General features: G+C 43.2%; 3 protein-coding genes and 1 long non-coding RNA gene across 9 annotated transcripts; 2 read left to right on the top strand and 2 right to left on the bottom strand.

The window, feature by feature from the left end:
• Positions 1-208: 208 nt before the first annotated feature.
• LOC122625296 lies at positions 209-15731 on the bottom strand. Of its 5 annotated transcripts, XM_043805376.1 has the most exons (7): positions 15400-15727; positions 14328-14877; positions 13704-14177; positions 13521-13642; positions 1507-1624; positions 1318-1446; positions 209-887 (listed from the first exon to the last, which is right to left on the bottom strand). In XM_043805376.1, the coding sequence occupies exons 2-7, from the start codon at positions 14811-14813 to the stop codon at positions 420-422; spliced, it is 1797 nt and encodes a 598-aa protein (XP_043661311.1). In that variant the 5' UTR covers positions 14814-14877; positions 15400-15727; the 3' UTR covers positions 209-419. The 5 variants fall into 5 exon arrangements, with proteins under 5 accessions (XP_043661311.1, XP_043661310.1, XP_043661313.1 ...); XM_043805375.1 differs by having other exon boundaries at positions 1318-1624; positions 15400-15731; XM_043805378.1 differs by lacking the exons at positions 13521-13642; positions 13704-14177; positions 14328-14877; positions 15400-15727 and adding an exon at positions 1842-1900.
• LOC122625295 (protein phosphatase 1H) lies at positions 1979-5977 on the top strand. 2 transcript variants are annotated; one of them, XM_043805374.1, is made up of 3 exons: positions 1979-2659; positions 3956-5421; positions 5632-5977. In XM_043805374.1, the coding sequence occupies exons 1-3, from the start codon at positions 2304-2306 to the stop codon at positions 5745-5747; spliced, it is 1938 nt and encodes a 645-aa protein (XP_043661309.1). In that variant the 5' UTR covers positions 1979-2303; the 3' UTR covers positions 5748-5977. The 2 variants fall into 2 exon arrangements, with proteins under 2 accessions (XP_043661309.1, XP_043661308.1); XM_043805373.1 differs by having other exon boundaries at positions 5629-5977.
• Positions 8721-12990, bottom strand: LOC122625294 (ribosomal protein S6 kinase 2 beta). Its single transcript, XM_043805371.1, has 2 exons — positions 10421-12990; positions 8721-9988 (listed from the first exon to the last, which is right to left on the bottom strand). Exons 1-2 carry the CDS (start codon positions 12570-12572, stop codon positions 9405-9407), a joined length of 2736 nt encoding a protein of 911 aa, XP_043661306.1. The 5' UTR covers positions 12573-12990; the 3' UTR covers positions 8721-9404.
• A 1906-nt stretch (positions 15732-17637) lies between the features above and the next one.
• LOC122624785 lies at positions 17638-18683 on the top strand. The gene is made up of 3 exons (XR_006326511.1): positions 17638-17822; positions 17891-18120; positions 18265-18683. It is a non-coding gene; the product is annotated as an uncharacterized LOC122624785 (long non-coding RNA).
• The last annotated feature ends 6155 nt before the right edge of the window (positions 18684-24838 follow it).

Below are 24838 nucleotides of genomic sequence, written 5' to 3'. Positions count from 1 at the left end.
GGTTAACAAACTAAAAAGTCTAAAATGGCTTATCCTAGACCATCCTTAACTGCTGTCCTGCTAAGTAAGAACATCGTTGTTACGAGCTTCTCGGTTAATAATTTAGTGCACGAGCCGCCAAACATCATTTTCGATTAGTGTTTCATCTAAAAATCGTTTAATATGCAAAATTAATTTTTAAAGGTCATCTCAATAATCGAATTCCGTTGTTTAATATATCTTTATTCGATTCATATTTATGTGTCTTAAAGGCTATGCGCATATGTAAGTACGTTGATAGAGTTGAGTTATGGGTAGGACTAAAAACGGGTAATTTATCTGACAACGCCTCACTGTGATGGGACTTCGTCGTCGCTCCGTGGAAAGAATATATACAAAAGGCTGGGAAACTAGGTCCTGTAAAGCGGAAGCTCTTCCCGTCACATCACCACATCCCGGCAGACGATCTTCGTTTTGGAGGATGCCCTCTGACCGCCGTACAAGTCCGAGGAGGCGGACGACGAATAGTCGACGTGACTGCCCGCCTGTGACTGTTCCTGCCTGGCCAAGAAGCTATCGGCTATGGCTCGATCAAGACCCGTGTACTGGAAATTAGGAGCGCCGTCCAGGACATCCGCCTCCGATTTGCGACGCTGCCGGCGATTGGCATCAGACTTTCCCGCCCGCCGCCGCCTTCGCTGTCCATTGATCTCCGCCGACTTGGTGCTCTTGTGCGTCCGGTACGTCCCGCTTTGGCTGGCCGGGTGGGCGTAGAGCACGGATCCGGGCCCGGGTCGCATGTAGGGAAGGGTCATCCCACGGTAGTGCGGCGGCAGTGGAGGCACAGGAAGCAGAAGTCCCGCGCCCGGCGGCGGAGGTGGCAAGCGTGTTGGTGGTGGTGGTGCCATCTGCATATAATAATTTAAACAAAAATCGGTTTTTTAATTACTTCAATGTTATCTGTTTCGTCTTGTGTATGAATGGTTAAGAAAATCTGACAAAAACTTAAATCTCAGTTTAAACACCTCCGGCATATTCAATTTGAACAGCCAGAGCTTTGTTTATACTTTTAAAAAACAAATTACTAACAAAGCACTAACTGAGTACTAACAACAAAATATTTCTAGTCCAAGCTGCTACCTTTCATTTCGACGGTAATTCAAAATTCAAAATAGCATAATAACATAAACTTAGCTCGGCTAGAGCTGCAGATTACTGGGAACCCATTTACTTTATAGGTTCGAACAGATGGCCCACTGCTGCTCCAAGCTTTTCAAAGGGTCTAGTATACCCCTTACCCGCTGACTCGCGGATTCGGAATCTCAGGATTCAGCTTACCCCAGTGCCGGCGGTGGAGGGAATGAGCATGATCTGCCGCGATGGAGGCGTCAGTTTGCGGACTGTGGGCGGAAGGCTTCCCATTTGAGTGGCATACATCCACATGGCCGCTAGCTTCTCGGTGTTCACCTGCAGGAAATGAAGTCGCATTAAGAAAGGACCCACTGCATTCAACAGAATCCTGCCCACCTTTTCACTGCCATTCAGAGACATCGCCTTGATGTACTGGTCCACCTTTTGTTGGTCCAGAGCGATTCCCGAAGCATTCGACTTGATAATCACGTCGCGCAGCTCACTGTGTTCCGTTCTGCAATAAAGTGAAGAAGTGTTTTATTCCCTCTAGAATATTCTAGTTATAATAACTACTTAGTTATATGTAACTATAATAATAACTAGTTAGCTATTAGGCACTCATTAAAACATAGATGTGGGTTCGCAGTTCATGACGCCAATTTGAAAACCAGCACTCTCCAAGACCTTCCACGAACTTGACGTCCTCATTGTTCTTTCGAAGCGACACATACTTTGCGTCATTTATAGCTTTTTTATATTTCAAAATTACACAAAGTTAACAAGATTTGCCGCTTTTAAAAATATTACTGTATTTTAGTTACATGGTTAGTTTTGGTATTTTTCACTCTACATCGTTGGTATTCTGAGAGCCCGCGTGCACGGCCACACTGTGCGCCAATCGATTTACTTTGTAAAAAAAAACACACCATAAACCGAAAAGTTGTCGCCGAATAGCGCAAAACTCGCGTTTCCCGTAGCCCAGTGCACAAGATCGGAGACCCCACGTCGCCGTATATGTAAACCAGCAGCCAATATAGCCGATAAGCCCAGTTTTCCAAAGATCGAAGGGAATCAAGTGGAAGAAGAAGCAGCACAACAACAACGCAAGCTCGCCACGTCAGTGGGAGTGAGCGAGAGCGCGAAACACTAGCGCACGGGAGTAAACGAGAGAGCGATAGACAAAAAGAACGAAAATGTTTAGTAACTTTAAGGAGCGTATTATTTCGGCCATAGCGCCCGACTTGCCCCCCCTGCCGGGCAGCGGGGAGCGGGCCATCGGCGCTGGAAGCGGGCACCACCACAGCTCGCCGCACCAGCGACTCCGGTTTGGCGGCTCCGGCGGACAGCCAATGCCGGACAAGTTCCCCTATGCCCGGCCGCCCTTTCTGCAGCTTCTCACGCCGGACGAACTGCGCGCCTCGGCGGACCACAACGTGCGGCCCATCATCGTGCCGCGTGACATCAACCTCCTGCCCTGGGGCACCGGATACGCCGAGTGCGTCAACTCCGGCAAATCCGAGTGGAACGAGGACCAGGGCGCCTTCTGCCGGTGAGTGGGGCAGTCGATGGTTCTATTGATCGCCACATGGGTCTATTGATTTTACTAGCATTTTGATCTGCACCACCAGAGTACCCACCGCACTGGTTTATCATTTCCTAGCGTTATAATATATATACAGTATATATTGGTTTATGCTTCCTGTTTCATCTATGACACACTACTGCCCCATCTGGGCAAACCATTTCACATTTGCACTTACGCATATCTTAAGGAATGTATTAAGTCTGAGAGATTTGTTAATCAAGCAGAACTAAATTCTTACTGGGATTTTACTGAAGTGAAAGACACTCTTGCCTCCAAATATGTAGAAATTTTATTATTATTATTATTGAGAAATTAACGCATAATTAAAATTATGCGGAATTTTGAATGAGCTATAGCAGCTGAGGGCCTTAAGCTAGTGTAGAAATATAATTCTTAGGACACTTGAAGCAATATATTGTTTCTACTTACTATAAATTAATTGCCAGTCTCTTCAGGATTTTCTGTTGCTCTTTACTTATTTTTGTGTTTATTTTTCGTATCTGTTTGCTTACTGGCCTCGCTTTCTAGACAAACAATATTTAATGAAATATAAATGCATTTATAGGGTTACCAATAGGTTTACATATGCAAAAGATACAATTTGGTGGCAAAAAAGTCTGAAGACAGTGAAGATGATCAAAACAAAAGCCTTAAGCACTATAAGAATGCACCTTATTCTCTGTCACTAATGGCAGATGAGTCGTAATCTGCCTTCTATACATAGTCACCCGCCATTTTATACAGATTTAGTAATTGCTCTTCAATTTGGTCGCAGGTGAAGTACATGTTTTTCTTGTTCTTTACATAAAAGCCTTGATTTGTAGGGAATGTACAGTGTAGGTTGTAGATATTTGCCGAGGGTTGCGCCACTGGAACTGAACTCGTGAGTTTATTCTTAGAGATAGATGTATTTGTTTTAAATGTTTTCTTAGACGCGAGTGTCACATGTCCGCAAGAACCAACTAAGAGAATTGTTTACGCATGTTGAAGATAGTGCTTAGAATTAGTGTATGCCACTTTTTGGACAGTGTACATGTTTAAAATCAATAAGGTGCCACATGTGGAACATACGGTATCTAATTGCTAAGAAATTTTGTGGAATAAATGTAACATATGTAATAGCTGAAAGCTGATTTGCTAACTTGTGCAGCACAGTCACCCACCATTAAGTACAGAATTATGTTAAGCTATATTCATATTTCAATGAATCTTAAATAGTTTGCCAAGTAACTAAGCTCCTGTGTTTTTTCCCATACCCAGGCAAGTTCTTTCGGATCCGGAGCATAAACACCCAGATCTCCCGTACACATACTTCGGCATTTTCGACGGACACGCCGGATATGGAGCCGCACTGGCCGCCTCGCATCAGTTTCATCACATCCTGCACGAGAAGCTAGTGGACTGCCTGGAGCTGCTCCTCCCACGGGATGCGGACGCCACAAATGGTGGCGGGGATGGCACCAAGCTGAATCCCACATTCCCGCACCCCATTTACTTCCAGCGCCGGGTGACCAAGGACGAGCTGATCATCGGGGCGCTGGAGAGTGCCTTCTTCAACATGGACTCGCTGATAGCGCAGGACAGTGATCGTTATCGAGATGCCGGCGGTTGCACCGCATGCGTTTCATTGTTTATCGATGGCAAGATGTATGTGGCGAATGCCGGAGACTCCAGAGCTGTGCTCTGCCAGCGGCGTGCCACTCCTGAGAGGCCACAAACAAATACTGACTCTGGGATCGAGCCGGATCCCTTGGAAGCCAGCTGTTATCCAGTGCCGTTCTCGGCGGACCACACGCCTGAAACTGAGCGCGAACGTCTGCTGAATGTGGCCAGATTGAAGCCGCACCTCATGGGGAAACATTATGTGGCCATGGAGTACGCAAAGCGGCCGCACGTCAAGGACATGGGGCAGCGCATTCTCTGCCGACAGGGCACCATGCGTGGCTGGACATACAAGACCCTAACCATGGAAGATCTCTGCATGCCGGTGGTCAATGGCGAGGGCAAAAGAAGTCGCTTGCTGGGTACGCTGGGAGTCACGCGCGGCTTTGGCGACCACGAGCTTTTGGCTATCAACACAGGTATTCAGATAAAACCATTCCTCACGCCTCACCCCGATGTCAGGCAGCGAGATCTCACACAGGTGGTTTCCATTCCGGATGAGGACAACCGGGATGGCGACTACGGCGTGCTCGTCATGGCCACCGATGGCCTGTGGGATGTGTCCGAAAATGAGGCCGTTTCACGCACCGTCTTCCAGACGCTCTCCAAATATCCAACGGAGAAACATCGCTATACGATGGTCGCCCAGGAGCTGGTGGCCCGTGCCCGTGGCAAAATCAACGACTCCGGGCACTGGCGACTAGCAGATAGCAAGGCTGCAGCCACTGTTGATGACATCTCGGTGATTGTGATCCCGGTTTGCCAGTATTACAAGGAGCACGTGGAGTGGACGCAAAACTACAAACGAGATCTCGAGCATCGTCGCCGCCAGGCTCAGGCCAATATGGCCCAGGAAGCAGTCAACGTGCTCAATGGCGTAATTGCCGAGGAAGCTCACGTAGTCGAAGAGGAAGAGGAAGGCGAGGTGGTTGTTCATGAGGCCAGGACCTCTCACAAGCAAGCGGAAGCTCCAAGGCGGGTGGACGGGACGGTCGATGACACCCTGGTGGTAGAGCTGACCCCTTCGCTGGAGCAAGTTCAGCTTAAGGACCCGGATTCGGCGGGTGAGCAAATAGTCCCAAGCTAACCCGTAAACAATAGTTCTTCAACTAAAGTCATAAAGTGATCAATCTTAAAAACTATCTCAATCACATTTCTGTACTAAAACTGCAATAAACGAAGAGTTTTGTCTGAGAATCATAATAATCATCATTTTTGTATAAAAATTTGTACCCTAATGAAAGCAACGCCTAACCAATTTTACTTTTCAGCAGCCGAGTCCAACAAGGAGAAAACTAATGATAAGGACAGAGAGGCGGGCACGACGCGACATCAGTCACAACAACAGCAACAACAACAGAAGGGTCGCAAGGGCAAAGGCAAGCACTAGGACGAAGGTCCTGCCACACGGGCCTATACATTAGTCGTAATTTGACACAGCAATATTCGAACGGATACAGATGCGGCCGTAATAGGCCCATCTATATTTTTTTACACTCCCGCACACGAGGACGAATTCAAAACATTCAAAGTTTACATAATTTGCTTATGTACAACCCAAAACAAAACAAAACAGAAACACAAGTCAACTTAATTAAACTGTACAATAATTTGCTGTAATGAAGTGTATTTATTTTACTCGAAAAGATTGATAGATGAACAAAGGATGAACAAAGCCCCGCAGTAACAGAGGCGATATTTTCAATTACACAAATCAAAACCTTATGATTCCAAATGAAAACATAAAAATTAATTTAAGCTGCGTATTACATAAACAAAACTATTAAAATAAAATAAAACAACAAATATTGTTAACTAGAAACTGGAGAGAATTATTGGGATAATTGATAAGAAACACAGGCGATAAGAAAAGGTTGACTTTCTTTTATGTATGCCAATCAGATTCTATTTGGAATATATACGCTTTCTTTGTTCTTTGTAATCAGAAGCCTTCCGAAAATATTTATATTCTTCTTTAACGAAATTGCCATACACTGTATTAAATTGAGGTTTAATATGTGATGCTCAGCATTAGGAATATCTTTTGATCTGAAGTTTATGTATGGATGCATGCTTTTGTTCATAAAAAGGTAATTTTTGGTTGCATTGTAAACGGGTAGAAAGCCCTTTTAAGCCTTTAAGCCCGTTTTGCGATAGGACCTTATCTATAACGATACAAATGAAGCGAAAAAAATGACAATGATTCACTTGTGCTGTCTCATAATCAGGCAAACGAAAAACGGGTAAACGGCAATACAATAAAATTGTATTATGCGAAGTCCCCATTAGATCAAAACAATTTTGAACTGTTTATTTTTATTTCTCTTTCAATTAATTTCATTCACTTTGGTTTGAAAAATTCAACATTACAATAATTTCGAATCGGTTTAATTTAATTAGTTTATTAATTCACAATTAATCATGTCGGAATTCGATCATAGGGCTGTCTTAGGTCTGGAAAATGTTAAAATCTACTAAGAAAATATATTTACGCATTCATATATATGATTTTGATATAAATGTTCTTGGGGAATTCAGCGAGAGCTGGCTTCAAAGTTTGCTTGTATTGTGTGCTTAAACTGTCGGTTGTCTCTGTCTTATTTGTGCAACCCGAACATTTTTGTAACGAACCGGTCGGAATAATAAATAAACAATTAGAGTTTTTATCATAGTAGGCCACTTTTGTAAAGGAGTTTTACGATTAAAGTATACATGAATTTTAAATAAATAATTGTGCGGCAGTCCAGAAAAGAATAGATTTCTCATAAGTGCGCGCACTGAAATCTTATTTCTGCCTGTAACTATTTCCTTGTTTCATAATTTGTGTATGAATCTATTCGAATATAAAGCAGGGAAATATATTCCTTTCGAATTGGTTGGTTGTCATCATTGCAAAACAATGCACTTAAGTATAGATTATTGCTGTACAAGCAACATATTCTGGAAAAGTTTATCATAACCACTATTAGGCGAAAATGTTCTGCTCTTCGCAAGAGCTCTGTGAAATAACTTCTGTTTTTTATGACAATGTGTATACATTGCTTACACTCCGCAGCTAGCTAATTTAATATGTATTTTAGGATAATCATACCATTTACCCCTCCAACCCCTCTGCATAACAGCACGAAAATACGGTTTTATTCTAGGGTAGTTATCTATTTTAAAAATTTGCAAGTTTAACTAACCTTGTTTAGGTGGTGTATATATGTATATGAAGTTATTGTTTTGTTTTTTGGTAGCAGTAAGTTCAGTAGTGGCACAGCGCATTAATCCTTGTAGCACACACACACGCACACACATACGGGAAGCACACACACACCCTCCTATGCACACACATGCAGCCACATATAAGCCTAGAAATCGCAAGGAAATTACTGATTTCCAGGTGGCTTGCACATGCAGTTTGCAAAAGAATTGGTTTCGATTCACATGGATCTTGTACATAATTTATTCGATTTGTTCCATTTTTGCTTGTATTTTATTTTGTTTATTTCCTTCCAACACAATTTCAACAAGTATCCTTGGCAGAATTAAAACAAAGTTGAATTGCATACGAAGGTGAAGGTGTGAAGTTCGTTCCGAAAATCATAAAATCACATTTCTGTTGTCTTTCAAGAGGCAAACAAGTTGTTGGGCAGCAGGATCAGTTTTTCTTGGGAAACTAGCATAGACAAATGGAATTCTGCATAAACACAAGTTGTTTATTTGACACTATTCTATCTGTATCTGGAATTCAGTACGAGTATGATGGAACAACGCGCTCGATTGGCGCGGTTTCGGTTCTAAATCATCCAAGTGTGGTTCGGAACTTTCTTTATCTGGTTACAGCGCAAAAGGGAATGCTGAGTGGTAAAATGTATGTTGGAAGACTTTAGCAAACGAAATGGGAAACCAATTTGATGTTGTCACAACTGTTGCTCGGCATTTTTACGACTAAACTGTGCATTTCGGGACTTTGAGGCAAGTTAGCAGGATTTACGCTTCTTAATTACAATTAAATAACAATATGCACCCTTGTGCAGTGTTGGAAAGAACTTGGTTTAATTTTATTTTTAAGGGAATTATTGATAAAATACTCTTCTCTGATATCCTTTGCCTTATAGCCCCGAATGCACAGTCTCCGCTTTTATGTACACATTCGGTATAATATAGTAGTTATGTATGTATATCTTCTGCTTAGTTTCTTATATCATTGTGCAAATTGACATTCCAAGTAATAATTGTGGGAAACTCTTGTTATTTGATTCTCAGTTTCTTTTTTAGACTTATTATCTTATTACACAGTTTTTTTATGTTCTTTATGTTTGTTTTTCTTTATAGTTTGGCGACAAAAGTTGTTATAATAATATAAAAGGATTGTGACTTTTATTCTTCTTCTTTTTTTTGTTTTGTTAATACTTTTTTCAGTTTTCTTTTTCTTGTTCATTTTAATTAATTAGTTAAACAACAATAACACGGTGATGTTGAAAAATTTAGCTACGATTAATTTAATTAAAAATATGTATGTATTTTGTTATATGTTGTAAACTTGTGTGTGCGAGAAGCTTCACTTCAGTTTCCAGTTTGGGATAAATATTGTGGCATCAGGCATCATCTGGGATGATTCTGGCGCCACATGCACACACGCTCTCTAGGCCCTTGCTTTAGGATTCGTTATATAAATAGCTATATATAGGTGTATATCCGTATTTGTATAGTTATATATGTGTATATAGATGCCCCGCACATTGCTTTACGGCCTTGGCATATTGGTATGCTTTCATATAAAATAAATAATTAACACTTGTCAAATACTTAAAGTTGGGCCGATTCCTCGATTCCTCGACTCCTCCTAACCACACTAAACCACACGCAGTTTGGTGCTGCGACAGCGTTGGCGAGGATTGCCCAGCGTATTTGGATGTGAACCAAGCTTGTGCACATTGCCCTTGACAAGACGTCGCCGAATGGCACAGCAGCATTGGATTAGAATACTATAGAGTCGGAAAACTATTCGGATTATCTGCCTCTTGGCCTGGCGCCGCGGACACCATGAAGCCGCCCAGGATTAGGAGTGCAGGTTGGCTCGATCTTTGGCCCGCCTCTTGGCCAGCATGGAAAGTTCTACGGGTCCCACATTCGCCGCCTGAGGTATGGCAATAGCCCGGAATGTGGCATCAACAGCTCCTCGTAAAGCCATGGAGATGTGATTCTGTTGCTGCTGCTGGGCACCCAACGAAAGTTGCGACCCGGGCGCCACGGCATACTCCGTAAGCTGTACGCCGCCGGCGAATTGTTCCCGCAGCCAGGCGTGCTCAAGAATTTGCGCCGCCGTTGGCCGATTCTCCGGTACTATGTGTAGCATCTGGCGCAAAAGTTCTTTGGCAGGCACACTGATCAGTGCCCAGCGACTGCTCGTGAAGTCAATGTGTCCCGATCCGATGCGCTTCAGTATCACGTCTGGGGAATCATTTGGAGTGCTGGCGAAAGGCGTCCTGCCAGACAACATGATGTACAGCAGCACACCGAGAGACCAGATGTCGCAAGCCAGATCATAGCCCTGTCTCTTCAGCACCTCAGGAGCCACGAAATTGGCCGTGTAGCAGGGCGTCATCAGGAGTCCGTTGTCCGCACGCAGCTGCTTTGCGAAACCTAAGTGGAAATCGGAAGGTTACTCCTGCTACCAAGAAGGAATACGCGCACAGCGAAATATAGCCTTGCAGAAATAAATCCCAGTTTTTATGAACTCTAATTTAAGCACCAGCATCGCCTGGATTTTATACCATGATTCTAAATGATATGTTGCCAACAAGTAATTTCAATTTCAATTGTAATAGAACGGAGATTTAACTCACGCATCAAAGTACATATTAAATCTTAAAACGAAAATCTTTAAATTATATTCAGTTTGAAATGGATAAATCCTTGGAAGTGGAAACAATTCTAAATAATATAGAAAACAAATAATAGTATGAGCTTCTAATTACGAAAGTTAGGCTTTTAAAGGGAATCACATTTGCCACCAGCTGGAAAATGAACTGCAAGGCTATAACCAAATTTGAATAAGCTGCGCTGCGCACTCACCCAAATCGCAGAGCTTCAGTGTCTCGGGAGTTTGCCGCATGCTGGCATATATCATATTCGAGGGCTTGAGGTCCCGATGGACCACGCCATGCTCGTGGAGATATGCTACCGCGGATGCAATTGTCCTCAAAACAGCGCCCGCCTCACTCTCGCACATCTGACCCACGGCAAGTATGCGATCGAGTAGCTCGCCACCCTTCAGCAGCTCCATCACGAGATAGGCGGATCCCGCGTCCTCGTAAACGGAGTACAGGGTGACGATATTTGGGTGGTTGCCGTACCTCAGCATAATCTCCACCTCCTCCCAACAATCGGCGGATGTGGATGTGGATGCGGCGGCCACAGCTGCCTTTTCGATTATTTTTACTGCATAATGTTTCTTGGAGGCGCGATGCTCGCACAGCCGACAAACTGAAAAGGTTCCACGGCCCAGTTCTTGCAGCAGATTATATTCCGCATGGAAGTTTCCGGGAAGGACGCCGGGTAATGTTCGAGGGGCTCCCACGGGAGCAGCAGGAATAGGAGCTATACTATGCAGCGGACTGGCACTGGTGGAGCAGCTATTCGAGCCGGCACACTGACCTTCCAGGAGGACAGGAGCCACAAAGCTGAACCCGCGGAATATCTCATGGGCAGATGCGGAGATCGGACCACCCGGCGAATCCCTGGGGGACTTTGAGGTGTACTCCACATCAAAGTAAAAGGCATCGTCTCGGCTAACCGCCGGTATAAAAGGCGGACGCACCTGCTTTCGTTCTAATCTCACCCAGTCGATGGTGGCGAAAAAGCAGTGCGCCTTGATGTCCAAAATTCCTTGGGCACCCGCACCCAAACGATTCTGGGGGTTCCTTTTGAAGAGAGCCCGCAGCAGTGACTGTGCCTCCGGCGATAGATTCTCCGGCATGCCCAGCTTACTTCTAAGGATCTGATTCATAGTCTCCTGGCGGGTTTGGCCATGAAAAGGTAAATTCCCGGTTAGCATTTCGTACATGAGCACCCCAAAACTCCACCAATCGGCAGCAAAATCGTGTCCCTTTCGGTTCACGATCTCCGGCGCCATGTATTCCACGGTACCACAAAAGCTGTAGGTTTTTGAGCCATCCAAAGGCTGCTTGGATAGGCCGAAGTCCGTCAGGGCTATATGGCCATGCTCGTCAAGTAGAATATTCTCCGGCTTCAGATCCCTGTAGATAATGCCCAGCGTGTGTAGGTGATTCATAGCAAGCGCCAGTTCCGCCAAATAGAACTTGACATCTTCTTCCGTAAACATAACTTCTTTCGACAGACGGGTAAACAGATCACCACCACGAAGAAAATCTAGTATCAAGTAAAGTTTTCCGGGAGTTTGGAAGGCATAGTGAAGTCGTACGATGAAGGCATGCCCCACGTCCGCTAGTATTTTGCGTTCGTTGGTGCTCCTTACGCGATCTTTTACTTTAAGGGTGGCCTTTTTGAGCACCTTCATGGCGTAGAGTGTTCCGGCATCTTTGCCTATGATCTTGCGCACTAGGAACACCTTGCCAAAGCTACCTTCGCCCAGGACCCGTAGGAGTTCGAACTGCGAGGGATCGGCCTTGTCGTGCCCCTCCTTAATGACTTCCTTGAGCTCAAATTCGTTTTCGGTTTCGTCTAGGGGCTCCGTGTCTTCCAAATCAGGTGCACTTCGTCCAGTAGCCCCTTCTCTTCTACCGCCAGTCTCTACGCCTCCCTGGGACTCGGAATCACTCAGCTCCATTAGTTCTGGCGGCGGGCACAGTGTTCGATGCGTCGGCCTTTCCCTGGCGGAATCCAGGTCTGCTGCTGGTGAGATGTGATGCTGCTCGAGGGCCGCCTGCAAAGCAGATTGCTGTTGCACCTGTTGCAGCTGCTGGCGACGCTGCGATGATGTCACAGTGGTCACCGAGGAGGTGACCCCGCTGCTGCCTCCACAACTCTCTTCGTCCTCGGTGGGCGTGTGTTCCATGGGCGTGACCGCCAGGCTGCTGCAGCCGGACGAGGTAATTTGCATGCGCTGGCGCAGCTGCAGGCCCAATCCGCTGCTGCTGCTGCATTGCAGCTCCGCGTTGTTGTTGCTGCTGGTGGAGGACACATGCTGCTGCTGCTGCTGCTGAGGCTGCTGGCGGAGATCCTTTTGGGAATCGGCCAGCGGCATGACTTCGATGGCTGCTAGCGTTGTGAGGCAGCTGCTCCTGGCGGTTCCTTCGCTTCCAGATCCTGCTGCACAATTTTGGCCAGCTAGAGCCCGAGTCCCACCTGCGTTTCCAACTCCTCCTGCTGCTCCTCCTCCTTCTCCTCCGAACTCTCCCTGCTTCCGATTTCTCTTTTCTTTTTTATTACTTCCGCTGCGTGGGCGTCGCTGTCGACTGCGCTGTTGCTTCTCCGGATTTCTCTGGTTTCCGTGCTGCCCTTACGGCCAACAAGCAGCGCTTTCTTAATGCGCCCTCGTTTCGTACGCCGTCTGCTTTACTATCCGCTTCGCAATCCGCACAGCTGTGTTGCTTCTTATCACTATTATTTACACATTAACAATAAAGTTTTTTTAGAGCTGCAAAAAAATCGATGTTACCATCGATTACATCGATAGTTTCGGCTTTACGAAAACATCGATTCCCTTTTCGATGGCGATGTTTTTAAAATGCGCGTTCACCAAATTTCTATTTACACTCAAATTCATTTTTTCGAGTTCAGTAGTCTATATAACTCAAATATTAAATAACTTTTAAATATAGTTTTATTTAAGAATGTTTTCGCCCGTGTGACCGTGTTTTGCAAACATACCGAACGTGTAGAAAATACCAACTCGTTATCTGCTAGCGATAACTCAAGTCACGAAATTTTATTTCCTGCGTTTACTATCTAAAAACCGTTATTCTATCTTCCTATATCCTTTTTATATAGATTTTTGAAGAACGTTTTTTGAAGTTTTACTGTATAATACGACAGTTTTGCAGATTTATTGTTGTCTGTCGCTTCAATTGTAAAAAGCTTATGGATAGACTTAATATTCTTTTGTTGAAAATAATCAACTACAACTTGTCATCCCAATTAACACCCAATTAAACATTTATATATGTATAGTGAATAGTGAAAGCCGACTTACTTGGTGCAAATCTGGAGGGCGCATCGATAGACGGATACAATACTGACCACGAAATGCAGAAACAGGGCAAATATTAGGCCGCAGGCTGCGGAAACCTCGCTGTTGGCATTGATCAGGTCGAACTGGAAAGGATGAAACCATTAGAGAAACACGCCTCAATGCGAAGAGACCTGTTACGTGTACCTGTTCGCCCTTTTGCTCCGCCAGTCTGTTAAGATCCCTGGACAGTCCCACTCCGGAAATGGCCAGAGCCAAGGTGCTGCTGGCGATGCAGACCAAACTGAGGGCCAAAAAGGCTGTCTGGGTCTTGCGCATGCTCACTACTCCGAGGGAGCCCGTGACGGCGGCTATCAATCCCGTCCAGATGCCGCAACCCGCCAGGGAGAGCGCTGCCTCACGGACGATCAAAAGGGATCCCAGGGCCACCAGCGATATGGCCAGGAGCAACTGGAGAGTGCCCAACACTATTTGCAGTGGAAATGCCGAGCAGCATTCATTGCTCGCCTTCCGCTTGCGCCGATCCTTCGAAGACAGCGATGAGGAGGCACTGCCTCCGCCCTCGCTGCCTTCCTTGTACTTAATAAATTCTGGCGGACAGCGCTGTTTACGGCTGATCCTGGAGTCCAAGGTGTTGGCCCCACTCTTGGTGCCATTCACCTGCACAGAAGAAAAAGGTATTTGTTACAATATTCAATTGAGTGACGTTTCATGTGAGCGTGGTATCACAGAAATGAAAAAGTAAAGATTCTAATTTGAACTAACCACCATTCACTGATTAAAGTTAATTGATTGCATTGTGTGACCTACCTGGTTTGGGTTCCGCGACGCCATCGCTTCCTCCAGCTGTTGCTTGAACTCTTGGTGCGAAATCAACTTGGGCTTATTATCCTCGTCCTTGTTGGCCTTGGCTTTTTCCGCATCCAAGTCTAAGGCGGCGGATAGGAGTTTCACCGCTGGCGGCTTTTCGTCGTAGACGGGACTCGAATAGATGTGACTCTGGGCATCCTGACGTGCCTGCTCCTGGTCCTCCTGCTGTTTCCGATCCTCATCCCTTTGGAGCATGCCAATTTGTGAGTTGGTCAGACTTCCTGATCCCGCCATGTTCGTGGTATTCGTGCTCTGCTCGATGGTGGTCACCACCTGATGCAGTTCCTCACGATTCAGGCTGCGATCAACAATGGTGTCCATGCTGCCGGTGGTGGAATCATGCGAGTCAATGGTGCGGGCCGGCGATGCCGAGTGACGGCCACTGAAATCTCCGCCGCCAGGCTGCTGATTACTGGTCTCTATCATTGCTGCTGATTGGCTGAGATGATTGGGCTATGATGATAGGTGATGTCACTGATTCATTGACAAGCTGCAGGCAAAAGAGGAGAACATTTAAAAATTATTATGAAAAGTTGTGTTTATTATAGCTTTAAATACTTAAAGACAAATCGTTGGGTATTATTTTAAAAACAATTTGATATAAAAACTTTTTTATAAATTGCATATTGAAAATGCAGATACACATATGCAATGCATAAAATCTCCATATTCACATATATGTAATAGTAATTTGTTAAAGTTAATACCCAAAGTCAGTAAAAATAATTCGCAGCAACGGCCCTGATGTATTTTAAAAAGCGTATTTTTAGGTATGCGCATTTATCGCCTAATTTGATTGCTAAAGAATATTGTTCTTTTAGAAAACCCATGATGGTTAATCTAAAAAATTGGCACTAATCCAGCATTCATAACCCTGTCGAGTGTAGCAAACTTGTGCCCTGAACACTCGCCATGCCTTTGGATTAGCGAATCGACAGCGATCACCCCGCGGCATAGCAGGTTCGTTGCCAGAGTCTTTTGTTTGGCGCACACACTTTCGAAAGGCGCTCACTTATCGCTTAGTTATCCGTCGATCGATTGCCTTTTGCTATTCATCGATCACTTGATTGATCTTTTCATTCGCAGTTTGGTCGCATAATTGCTGCAATAATCGCCTGTTCTCCGCCAATATTAATCCACTTATGATACCTGCTCAGAATCCGATCAGATTCGAGCCAATCCGATCCGATACACACTCATCGAGTGTTAACCGGCTGGCAATGCCAGTATTCTGCCTTGGAACACCTTGACATTTGCCTGCCGCTGGTCGGTTGTCATTGTGCTCGGCTTCTGCGAACCGGTTAGCACTTTGTTGGCAATTAAACAAAACCCAAACTGAAACCGAAACCGAAACCAAACCCAAACTGAAATCAAAAGCCAAAAAAAAATCTAAATAGCTTGACAAAAAACGCAAAGGTACACAAAAAGTACATTCCTTAACTAATAAAAAACTATACTTGTTTTAAGCATTTCCTCCTACAAAATTATGTTTATATGGTTTTTTATGGTATGATATAATAAAAACTTGTTATCTTATTATTATATCTTAAAAAACTTATGTATATAAATTATGAAACAAAATTTTTCTTCTAGTTAGTACAGTAGGTAGTGCTACCTACAAATAAAAGAGTTAAATCTATATACTTTTAAGTTTTATAATTGAAAATGGGTTATCCCTCCAAATTACATTTTCAAAGGTTAGGAACATTTTCCGAGCTTTTCAAGCAGCCGTTAAACGCTCTTAAAGACGGGGGAGTGGCATGGTTTTGTTGCGGGGGGCATGAGGTCGCATTGTTTTGGCGGTACCAAGCGGCGTATGCGCGATATCGTTTGGAGGTAAACCACTCAAATGGCATCTGATATGGCAAATTGTTTGGTGCAAGTGGCAAATTGGTTGCTAACTAGGGGAGTGGAGCAAGTACAGCCCTGCACTAGTGATCGGCTAAATTACAAAAGTTCACAAAGATAAAAAGTAAAGTTAAATGCATATTAACCAAAGCAAACTAGTAACGAACTTCTTTCAGAAAACAACTTTGTTAACGTTTTCCAATTCATAACCAATTAAAATATAATCAAATATATATATCATATCCTCATATCCCAAATAAAAGACACGCTGAAGACAGAAAGGCATGCTTTTTGATTCCACCTCCGCTTAGGAACTAAAACTGGGTCTCTAAATGCTTGAGGCGACTGCAAAACATGCAGGGGAGCAGGGGAGCGGGGAGCAGTGGAAAAGCACAAAGATGCGCTGTGAGCTGTAAGCCCAGGAAAGTTGATATTTAGCTTGGTATTTCTCTGTTTGCTGTTGACATTTCGCCACTTGCAGTGAGTGAGCAGTCTTTTTCCCCCGTTTTCCACTGATTTTCCCCGCTTTGGCACCGACGACGACAAAGCTTTCCACTGTCCCAAGTCCGGCTGGTCATTTGTGGCACTTTTCATTTTCACTGTTGTCGCCTTGGCAGCAATTAGGCGTAATTGGCCAGACACACACCGCCATACGTGTACGGCTCACTCTTCAATTAGCACTGGAACATTTAGCCGGCTGCCTTCGCTTCGGTTTCGACCAGCCGCCGTTCCCCTCCAGCCTTTTAATTTGAAGTGCTGTTTTCCATTTTCCAAACGCAAATACCCCAGAAGCCATTCCCACTCTCGCAAGTGCTGCCGACTTTTGAAAGCCAAATTGTTGCACTACAACGTCGTATTGGGGAACATTTTTTGGTCTAATCAAAAAAGGTATTAATTTGAATACAGCCCAAGATTGCTTTTCTATTAGAAAATACAAATGTGGCAAAGTAGTTTCTAAAGCATAATACTTGTGGAAATAGCTGTGTTGAATAATTAAGAGAAAGTATCGCGAAAAATAGTCGTAAAGGCGAAAAAGCTTATGGCTTTTAGTATGTTAAATACTTGCTGCAATATTTAGTGGCCAACACTGTTGCCAAACAGCAGCTGTTGCTGCACTCGAAAATCGCCCAAGCGCTCAACCAAGAAAACCGCGACTGCAACACCAGAAAATATTGCAAAAAATCCAAATTTGCCGATAAATCAGCACAGCAAATTACCGAAAATAACAAAGAGATAAGGATAAACAGTGGGACTTTAACAAGCTAAATTGCGACTTAAGTTTATCTAATTGAGAATGGGTGCGGATGGATAAATAGTTAAAAAGCTGGCATAATTAGCCAAGAAAAAGCAGTCAAAAAATCAGGCATGAGAAAACTCAGAAGAAAATGGACTCAAAATTCACAAAATCAAGTATTGAGTATACATATATAGAACATTGAATTAAGGCTTTATCAGCTTCAAGTACTTGTATAGAGAACTAATGAAACAGTGATGGGTTTTTACAAAGCTTAGAACTTCATTCAAAACAAAATATGTATGTTTTTAAAATAATAATAATAATAACTTTTTCGTGGTGTAGCCCAGCAGGTTTGTAAAATGTGCAAATAATTCGTTTTGTCTCTAAACGAAATCTCTCTGCTGTTTTTGTCCAAAAGGGCAAGTCCAACGGAATTATGACAAGATGAAAATAGAAAAAAGAAAGAAAGGGGCTGAGGCTAGAAGGAGCTGGTGGCTTGTTGATGGCCATGATGGCCATGACGACCATGACGGCGTGAGGGGAAGTGGGATGTCGATAGGTTTTCCTGAAAGCAAAATTGCACCGGTTTGGCAGCAGAAAAAACTCCACCACTGCGGTCAGCTACGCCGTCTACAGATGTACGAGTATGTATGTATGAACGAGTATATACCTGTATTCAATGTAAATATATCAACACTTTCACTGGCCGGCTTCCCATGTTGGCCATAATTTTGGTGGCCAATTGATTGACATACACCAATTTTCGCCCAACTATTTTTTAATGGGAGCCAGCTTGGATGGAGGATTTCCTCACATTATCGGCGTTGCCTTTCCAGCGGAACCAAATAGAAATATCTTTTCGAAACCATTTCTTGCGTGCCAGCCAGCCAGCCAGCCAGCCACTGAGGCAATCAATTGGATTTCCTAATTATTCACATATCGCATCGCTGTGCTTCCCATTGCTTTTTCGGCCTAAACGAAATTGAAACTTTGCAAATTCGATTAATGTTATGACAGCTGCAGCCAAATACGGAATGTTTGCGCAGCGCTGATCGTGGCTTAAATTATGCATTGAGGCAAACGCCAAGGAGGGGTGCAAACTCGCAGTGGGACGGCAAAGATTCAGTTCGAGGAGTAAATGGCAACCCACATGGGTTTCAACATGGAGAACGTTGTAGACGATTCTCGCTCAGATCGTAATGCCACACAACAAGCCGTAGACTTTAATTACAGTGTAGTACCAGTGAATCGTGTAACACAACGAAATTGGAGAATCGCTCCATGCATGCAGGGAAAATACATTGTACAAAAGTGATAATAATGCATTTTTAGACTTAGGTAGGTATCACTCAGGTATTACCAATGGATTAAATGATTATTTCAGTTTAGTCATTGAGCATGATTTACTCTATGTAAAGTACAGTAACTTAAGTCCCAAACAGACCACCTTTTCCACTGCAGACACTTCAAACAGCTGCCTATCATCAGCAGCTGCGGTTGCTTGGACTGAGTTTTAAGTGCAGCTAAATGTTTTTAGATTTCGGGAGCGAGCATGGATTGCGCAAGCAACTTTAAAGCTGTGTTTGGAGCATAGCAACAGTGTGCCTTGATTTTACCTATCACAATGCACTATAAGACTTTTTATTTGCCAAGAAAAATGGTGGAAGATAACTCAAGTGCAGGGAAATCTTCGTGTATTTCGCCATTGAAGAATTCTTTGCAAAATTCCTTACAGTCAAGCTATCGGCAATTGGACAGCCGAAGAAAATCGGTAATAGAAAAGACACCTGCAAAAATAAAAAGATAAAAACAAGCGTTTCGAGTACGAGTATGTGAAAATTCCCACAACATTGACTGACTGACTGACTGATTGACTGCCTGACTCATGGCAAATATAGACAAAGTCAAGACACGAGATGCAGTTGCAGATGACGGAGCTTCCTGCTACCCACGCAATCGCGGCTCGTTGCTGTATCCATGGTATTGTGGCTGATATTATATGATTAGATGTGATGCATGTTTGCATCGCCGTTGCCTTAGGTAATTAAAACGCCGCCTGCCGTGACAGACGAGCGACAAAGGCAAATTAAAATATCAAAAGAGCACGTGCAACAATAACAAATAACTGTGAAATGTGACACTGCAGCAGCAGCTTGCAACACCTGAGTTGCTGTGCGTTGCATCACCAACATCATTGTAATTATCATCGTCAGCCACAGACAACAATCAAGGAAAACAATCTTAAGAACAATCCGATGGCAAATGGAGCAGGTACTTTAAAACGGGGGAGTGGGAGACAGCAATCAAAGCGCTTGACAACTGTTTGACTAAATTGCGCTCCATTTGCTAATAAGATCAAGAACAACAGCGTCGGGGGGCATACCTCTTGAAGCAAGTTCGTTGTCTAAGTCATTCGTTTGCGGGGGTAATTTATGTGTCCACAATCTGTGTATCTGCTGGAAAAATAAAATTGGACCAGCACGTTCTGCTTATTACATCATATAAAGTTAGGGTAACTAAAACTAGTATGTGAATAGTGAAAATAAGTTGTCAAATGCTAATATCAAACTGTTCGACTTGCTTGCGAAAGTGAGATGAATTGAATGAATTCAATTTAAAATTAAAAGAGCACTACTTTGAAATAAAATATAATCGTACCAATTGTAATTAAAATGCAATCTACTAGTTTGTTGTTTCAAATTTTTAGATTAAAACCAAAAAATTTCTTTACGTTCTTAACTTTATATTTATAAGTGATGCTATTTGATTACGATATCTTAAAAAAACAAAGTAACCTCTGTATTATTACAGATAGCTAGTGCCTTCTACTTTATCACAGTTGGCAGTTGGCCCACTGTTAGATCTGGAATGCATGTATCTCTTATGCATGCAGCTCAAACTCTCCGCTTGAGGTCTCTTAACCCACCACACCACTCTTAACCCGTCAGTCCGCCAGTCGGTGGTATTTTTCTGGCCTGACATGAGCGGGAGTTAATTTTATGCAGGAATTCGGACAGACAAATGAATTGGAATGAGAATAATTATGATCATGCTGATGATGGTTGCAACTTCAAGCAAAGGCTGATTGCTAGGCTAGTCAATGGGCAAGAGCGGGTTAGCACACACATGGGCTGCATTTGAAATGCAGACAAAGGTTGAAATGTCAAAGTATTTAAGTCACACGATCTGGGAGTTGAGAGTCGCTGGCCAAATGACAATTTTGCATTGTTTACCTTTTCGGTTTTGTTTTCTTTTCATTTGGATTCGGATGTTGGCCAACAATGGGTTAAGAGCAGCCTTCAAAATTGTGGTCAGCCCGCAATGCGTCGTTTTTTTGGTTTTTGTTTATTTTCCTATGGAATTTAGTACCTGACTGTTAATTTTGGCCAATGGCACCTTAGCGTATACTTAATATTTTATGTTTGATGTTTTTGGGTGTATTTCAAGGAGAGTTCGGCCAGTGACAATAAAGTACCTAGTTGTTATGTAGTTGATTACAAGCTGCATACAATATAATCCGTATGAAATCATTATTTTTTGTCTTCTAATTGAAGAGGAATATTAATCAAGCCCCAGCTCCGCGCAATTAACAATTTTTTAAGGTATTCGTAATTGGTTTGGGTTCACTTAAAAGCTCAAAAAACTGGATATAACATCATTAACGACAACAGCGGTGCTTGCTTCACTGTTTTAAGATTTCGGGCTTTGATCGTTTGATTGGATCTTCGACACATTTTTGCCCTACAGCTCAAATTCGGTTTTTGGACAATTAATTTTCGATTAGCACAATGATGAAAGCTCGTCATGTTACATAACTAAAGAAGATAACTATTTAATTGCAGAAATCAGTATTGCCAAGGCGACCTTGATACCTGTATTGAACTTGAACTAATAATCCATTTATTTTTACAACGAGGTAGTATTTAGGATTTTACTCTAAAATAGCATTTTAAGTGAGTTATATATATGTATAGTTGCTTATGTAAAGAGAAAACTAAATATGGTACAACCAATATATTTAAGTCAATACAAAAGAAGAGAAGGCTACAGTCGTCAGTAAACGCGAATTCTTTCGAGCCAAAGATTGAAAAACAATGTCTTCGCGCTGCGCTGGAACATCTTAGAAGATAAGGAATAAGGAAGATGCATTGGAGACTGCTGATAATTGCTTGCATGATTCCATGATTGCAAACAATATTTGATTTACTCGCGGTATTGAAATTTTGAATTTATGAATACCTTCATGGAAAATGTGGAAATTAGAGATTGTTAATTCAATTTGATCCCCGAACTTGCCACAAATTCGCTGGCTGCCGTTTGTCTTGGGGCTTATTAGCAAAGTCAGGTGCACAGGCAGTCAAACTGAAAGACTCCGACTTTGTACTCGTATATACAATGTACAATACTTATTCCATATAGCGCATATGGTTGGCTCGCGACGTGCCTGCCTAATCTGGTTTGAACAACAATCGTTGCACGCATTCGAATTCGCAGTCGCATTCGCACTCTCATTGCCCGATCCCCACCCCCCGGACATCATACCCCCATGAACCACGGTCTCCGCTCCCCGAACTGCGGACAATTAAGGCGGCAAGGTCGTCGCCGTTTGCCGCCGCTGGAATTAGCATTTGAAATGACTTCATAGCAAATTAATTGCACGAACGGAAAGAGATCAAGCGGTGTGTCTGCCTTGCAAAGTCTGCAAAGTGACTTACGCACTTGCCACAAACACTCGAAAACGAGTGCAACGCACGCGGCTAATAGCGGCTGGCCGACAGGCCAACTGGATAACTGGATAACTGGCCAATTTATGGCCGAGCTTATGAAATACCAAAAAGCGACCACAAAACACAAGACACAAGATATCTCGGAGGCAATCAAAACGAATCGAATCGAAACGAAACGAAACACTTGCCCGATCGCGAGGAAATGAAGTGGCGGACCAGGCACAAGGCATATCATTAGATGGAACTGTCGATTTTCGGAGGTTGGGCGTAACACTCGAAGAAATATTGCAGAAATAGCGAGCCCCTGCACGGCGTTCAGAAAGGCACTACAATATACCATACAATATACCATACAATATACCATATATCGCATATTATAAAGTACTTAAGAAATGCATTTTTGAAGTAATATGATCCCTATACAAGAGCTCATAAGAACTGTTTAAGCTTCTAGCACGAATACTATTTGTTTTCGTTGAATAAAAAGATTGGCTGTACGACTTCAATATTAACTAGTTGACATTTGAGACGCTCTACACCTTTTCTGCCTGTGCACGGTGCGTCTGGTTCCCCCTTTCACTTTCAATTAGCCAGTGGGCAGCCACGCGGCTTTTTTGGCCTCTTTGCAATTTTCTCGTTTTCGCTTCGCATTTATTATTATTTATAATATGCGCATTTCGAGGAAAAACTTTCGCTGCATGCAACATTTGGTGTGTGGTGTGCGCTGCATTTCCTGCAATTATCGCATAAGTACGCGTGCTGAGGGCGGAGAATGGAGTGGGGTGTGGGGTGGTAATGGGTGTGGGGGTGTTTGTAGCCGTCCCAGACGGATTATGAAACCAAGAGTACACATCCATATGGAGGTCCATAAATGTACCAAGCGCCATTATGCAGAGTGCAACCTATGTGCAAATTCCAATCGAATACGGCAGGTGAGGAAATCGCAGTCCCCCAAATGGGAGTCCCAAGACCCTTAATCGATGAAATCACTGGCATTACCGATGATTGATATTGTAATTACTGTAGATACATACTCCTATGAGCCTTGGTTGTGATTTTGAGAGCAGTCTTCTAAATCCTGGGATTTATATTAACTTCCACAATTTAGGGAGAATATGTGGGAAAGAGTTGAAAATAAATTGCTTAAAAATAAAATAATAATTAACTATTGAGTGTTGTTATACAGCAAAAAAGAACTGTTCGTGTTCAAGTGCCATTCAAAACAATAATTTTTCTGAAAGCCAGAACTTCGCAAGCGGGTAGAACATTTCGCAGCCCAAAATCCATTCAAGTTGGGACCAAATCAATTACCCCGCTTACTTGTGACTCACAAACTGCTTAATTTCAATACTTTAGCCTTTAACATTGTTTCCTAACTGCCAAAAGCCATTGCGACCCCGACCGCACAACAATTCCCATCGAATTTGGGCCACAATCCACGGCGAAATCTTAAAAACGAGTGCAGTTTCTTTGCAAATGTCTTGTCAATTGCCTTTGCTCTTTTGATTATTGTTATGTTGTTGCTGGTCAGGCCGAATAAAACAATTACTTAGAGGATTTACTCCGCGAAATAGAAAGCATTTATGAGCCGTTTTTGCTATTTTGTTGGCTACAAAGGCAGAAAATTGACAACCTCAAGAGCGGAAGTTTGTTGGGTCTGTTAACGACTTTGCCTCGAGACTTTGAAGCACTTAATGTGCGCTGGTCAGCGGGTCGTTTAGAGCCATTAGAATGCAAAAACATCTCGAAAAATTAGGAAAATGTTGCGCTATATGTACATGTTTAAATGAAAATAGTTAAAGGGGCAACCTCTAAATTCCTAGTCATCAAAATCTGCAGATTGTGGCAGCTTTCGTAGCCCTAGCTTCTTCCCCTTACGTATGCAAGTCAATTAGCCAAAATGACTTAATGGAAGATCAACCTTTCAAAAACAATGCCGTTAACAATGCTTTCCAACCTTAGACATCTTCCACTTAACCCATCTGTACACTTCAAAGAACACGCACTCGTTGCTCTGGGCAATCGGTTGACTTTGTGCAATTTCTCAACTGCTGCACAGACTCCATCTGTGGCAAGTTGCCTGCTGATTTTGATGAACTTTTTCTATTTCCAAACGGTGTGATGCACCGCCTTTTGCACGTGCTGATAGTGTCATTTGTAATTCATGATTGTTGTTTTCTTTCGTTCGCCACTCTTATTTTTTCAGTTTCTCTGTGCAAACTTACGCTAATTGAAGCGGCGTCCGTGGCCTTTGTGTGTATTATTTATTTATTATTGTCTATTTATCAGCTATTTTCTCCTGCTGCGCCTCTGCGTTGTGTTGTCTTGTGTTGTGTTGTGCTGCGATTATTGTTGCTTTATCTCAGGTTGAATGAAATCTGCCCGCTAATTTTGTTGTTTCTGTTGTTTTCGCCGGCAGCGTGCTGCGTGCAATTAAAATTCAACAAATTCCATTTCACTTCAACACACAACTGCAAAAAAATACGTGGAGCGATAAAATAATCGAAGCAGGCAATGAAGCGATCGATTAATCGGCGTTTCACACACGGTACCGTTACTCGAAGGCAGACGAAAGCAGAAAGAGAGCGCAAAACAGCGAGCATGCGCGTGCGTGTTTCTCGGCGGCGCGTTCGTTTCCA

This window comes from Drosophila teissieri, chromosome X (genome assembly GCF_016746235.2).
Source record: "Drosophila teissieri strain GT53w chromosome X, Prin_Dtei_1.1, whole genome shotgun sequence".
In the NCBI taxonomy this organism is placed as follows: domain Eukaryota; kingdom Metazoa; phylum Arthropoda; class Insecta; order Diptera; family Drosophilidae; genus Drosophila; species Drosophila teissieri.
The sequence above is the reverse complement of the archived record's forward strand: the minus strand, read 5'-3'. Positions and strand labels throughout refer to the sequence as shown.